The following is a 3,964-nucleotide window of genomic DNA, read 5'->3' as shown; positions in this document are numbered from 1 at the left end:
CCTGACTCTCTGTGGTCATTAAAAATCCCATGGCACTTCTCGTAAAGAGTAGAGGTGTAACCCCGGTGTCCTGGCCAAATTCCTCGGGCCCTTGTCAATCATGGCCTCCCTAATAATCCCCATCCACTGAATTGGCTCTATGACTCTCTCTCCTCGGACACCCCTGACATCTGATCGGCCACCCCAATAATTAATATGCTACTATTTCATTTTCTTTGTTTAATCGTACTGAAAGAAGCGTTTATTTTAGCCTTGAACTCAAGGATGCGACGTGTCTGGTGTTCCGCACCGCGCTTTTTCTCGTCCATTTCCAGCCTCTCACGTACGCGCTCTCGTGCAACACATTCATTTTCTTACGGAGTAAAAAAACTTTGCAGAGAGGACACCGACAGCGAGCTAACAGACACAACAGAGCAGGTCACTTCTGATAATAGGAAACAAAGTCTTAGCATTAAAATTCTGTTAGTTTTATTAAGAATTCCAAACTATAAATACAGTTTTGGAGCTCTTTATTGGCGTGACGTTTCACATGCGTTCTCGCATTGCCTCAGTTCAAGCAAAGTAGGAATGCATTCTATGATTATCATGAAATAAACATCGAATGCACATCTGATCCATGTTAAAAGATACACTACAACTTAATGTATAGTGTCTCAAGATGAGACAGCAGCTATAAAACATTGTCACATAACTGCAGAAAATCCATTCAGTGTCCATAAATTAGTGAGAAAAATTTACACTAGAGAGGAGAATTTTGCCCAAAAAAAATGTTTATTATATATTTACTCATATAATTGTTATTTTTATTATAATTAATAATGTAAAGATATAACGTTATTAAAAAACGGTATAATACTTGTATACAAATAAGTTGTTACTTTTAACCTAAGCAATAGGGTTCCCTGTATACAGGTGCATCTCAATAAATTAGAATGTCGTGGAAAAGTTCACTTATTTCAGTAATTCAACTCAAATTGTGAAACTCGTGTATTAAATAAATTAAATGCACACAGACTGAAGTAGTTTAAGTCTTTGGTTCTTTTAATTGTGATGATTTTGGCTCACATTTAACAAAAACCCACCAACAAATTAGAATACTTCATAAGACCAATAAAAAAAAAAACATTTTTAGTGAATTGTTGGCCTTCTGGAAAGTATGTTCATTTACTGTACATGTACTCAATACATGGTAGGGGCTCCTTTTGCTTTAATTACTGCCCCAATTCGGCGTGGCATGGAGGTGATCAGTTTCTGGCTCTGCTGAGGTGGAAGCCCAGTGGATGCAGTTTGTTTTTTCGGGGCAGCAACGGAGTTTCACAAGTGTGTTTGTTGACGAACGTTTTATAAACAAGGCCCAGTTCGACGCTGTATTTGCACATTGTTTGATACTGAAAGATGGAGCGGTCCCAGCTATAAAAGTCCCGGTCATGATTCAGAACTGCAGACCGTAAGTGAAACGGCATCAAATGTCTGTTTTGTTGGCAATCGGTGCTCAAGTGCTCGTCACTCTTTATCTCCGCCCACGGCGCGCCTCCAGGAGCTCGTTTTTTTTCCCGGAGAGAATCATAAAGCTGTATCTTTCTTTTATAAATATGATCAAACTAAAGACTTTTTGGAGATATGAAGGATGCAGTACTACTCTATAGGTACTCAAGATTAACATGAGATTGGGTGAAACTGTGTGTGTTATGTCCCCTTTAAGTTTAGAAAAATTGAGAAAAAATAACATACTTAATCGCAAGCTTGTTAATTATTCCTGAATAATTCTCACTTCAGGCTGAACTCAAAAGTTGTCAGCCCTGTTTAAAGTAAGTTGAAGTTTTAGGTTTCCTGAACAACAAAAAAATTACTGTAGCCTACAAGGTAATGTTAGATCTTTTGCTCCAACCACTGGTTAAATAAGAGAAATAAGTTAAGGCTGATGATACACAGGGCAACTTTTTGAGCAATGTTGCCATCAATGGGCAACCAGGTGAGACACAGGGCCCATGACTGATCTAAATTATCCAGATAGAAATTTACCTATTCTTAATGGGAAAGTGCCTAAGCAACATTGCTCAAAAAAGTTGCCTGTCAAAATTGCTCCAAAATTTGCCCTGTGTATCATCAGCCTAACATCTGAAGTTACGGTATGTTTAACTAATGTGGGGTAATGTGAAGTATGCAATCATAGGATTTATTCATGCTTTTTTATGCCAGGTTGGGGTAATACACTGATTTTCTATCATGGTCTATGGACCCCCTGAATTAGCCTTGGCCACCCCATCTATAAAACTATAGCTCCGCCACTGTTTGGGCATACAACAATACACAATAAAGTGTTATATAAATGCATAATTCATTCATTCATTCATTCATTCAATTAATATTAACTTGTATAAGATAGTGAACAGCTTTACAGGACAAATGCTTTATGTTTCACTTTTTTGGGAAATTTAGACAAAACTTTTTAGACAAAAACAGCAGTAATGAATATGGTACAAATACATTTTGTGAGTTAAAACAGAAACTGTTTTAGACAACTTTGTCTGCAGTTTACAAATCCAATACTCTTATCACTACATGTAGAGATGAGTAATACATTTGCAAACATTAAAGACCCCCTGTGGTGAAAATCTGTTTTTTTTAAACATTGTTTACATGCCTATCCGGTATTTCAATATGCTTAAACGCCCCTATTATGCCATTTTCAATATTGACTTTCATGCAGTGTGTAATGTATGTGAATGTAAACGATGTGCAAAGTTGTAAAGTTGAAAGTGCACGATAAATAAAGTTATTGTCTCCGAAAAGAGTCAACTCTGAACAGCCTAAACAAGTCAGTAATTCGAATCCCACTTAGGCGGGCGTATTGTTTTCGACACTCATTGTATGCGATAGACTGATCACAATAGACTAGGCCATCTGACCAATCAGAGCAAAGTAGGCTCACAGAAAGGAGGGGTATAGAGAGACTGAATCTTAGAACTGCTTTGAATTAATTATTTGAGAATCGTTGGAAAATGAGATGATACTAAATATGTTGAGAAAACTAAATAATTTTTTTACCTTGCATGCATGTAAACATATTGGAGGAGACTCCCAAAACAATATTAGCAACCTTAAAAATGGCATAATAAGCACACTTTAAAGAGAAACATTGTGCAAATTCATCAGTCAGCACCATTGCTAAGCACTTTCTACCTAAAACTACAGTGTAACAAAGACAGTCTAAAACATGGTTTGAAACCGCCCCTATTTCCTATATTTACAAACATGTAACCATGTAAACATGTTTCTCTCATGGATTTAGATTTAACAGAATAATTCCACTTATGTTGCCCTTTTACTGTAAAAATGCTCCTAAACATATAAAAAATAGCAGCGCTCCACATACTTGAGTATCTGCAGTTTATAGTTTGGATCCTGCAGTTTGTGTTTGAGCAGCTGGACTCCTGATTGTCCTGGGTGATTGTAGCTCAGATCCAGCTCTCTCAGGTGTGAGGGGTTTGAACTCAGAGCAGGTCATTGTTACTCAGATCCAGCTCTCTCAGGGCACAGTTTAAGGATTGTAGAACAGATGACAAACTCTGACAATGCTGACCAGTGAGATTACAGCCAGAGAGGCTGAAAGAGAGCAGAACACACACATCAACAGTCAGATCATCTACAGACACACAGACAGATCATCTACAGGCACACACAAACATTGTGACCAGCTAACTTCCTAATACCTCAGTATCTCCAGCTGACAGTTTGGATTCTTCAGTCCATCAGAGAGCAGCTTCACTCCTGAATCCTGCAGGTCATTGTTACTCAGATCCAGCTCTCTCAGGACACAGTTTGAGGACTGAAGAACTGATGTCACAATTTCACAATCCTGAGGAGTGAGATTACAGCCAGCAACACTGAAAGAGTAAAATTAGAATTAAATTCTTATCCTCATTCTACATTTGGTATTTCAATAATATTAACTTTTATTAAT

The 3,964-nt window shown here is 37.6% G+C and overlaps 1 protein-coding gene across 1 annotated transcript in view; it reads right to left on the bottom strand.

Annotated features, from left to right (window-relative positions):
• LOC107742531 (stonustoxin subunit beta-like) overlaps positions 1–3,689 on the bottom strand; it is an 18,955-nt gene extending 15,266 nt beyond the window's left edge. Inside the window, exons 1-2 of the mRNA XM_016555537.1 lie at positions 3,674–3,689; positions 3,377–3,494 (exon numbers count right to left, since the gene is read on the bottom strand). Coding sequence (XP_016411023.1) covers positions 3,377–3,494; positions 3,674–3,689 — 134 coding nt within the window. The remainder of the gene's footprint in view (positions 1–3,376; positions 3,495–3,673) is intronic.
• Positions 3,690–3,964: the final 275 nt, after the last annotated feature.

The sequence above is a fragment of the Sinocyclocheilus rhinocerous genome, unplaced genomic scaffold (assembly GCF_001515625.1).
Source record: "Sinocyclocheilus rhinocerous isolate Xijiao unplaced genomic scaffold, SAMN03320098_v1.1 scaffold1639, whole genome shotgun sequence".
In the NCBI taxonomy this organism is placed as follows: Eukaryota; Metazoa; Chordata; class Actinopteri; order Cypriniformes; family Cyprinidae; genus Sinocyclocheilus; species Sinocyclocheilus rhinocerous.
Note: the sequence above shows the minus strand (reverse complement) of the source record. Positions and strands in the feature narration are given on the sequence as shown.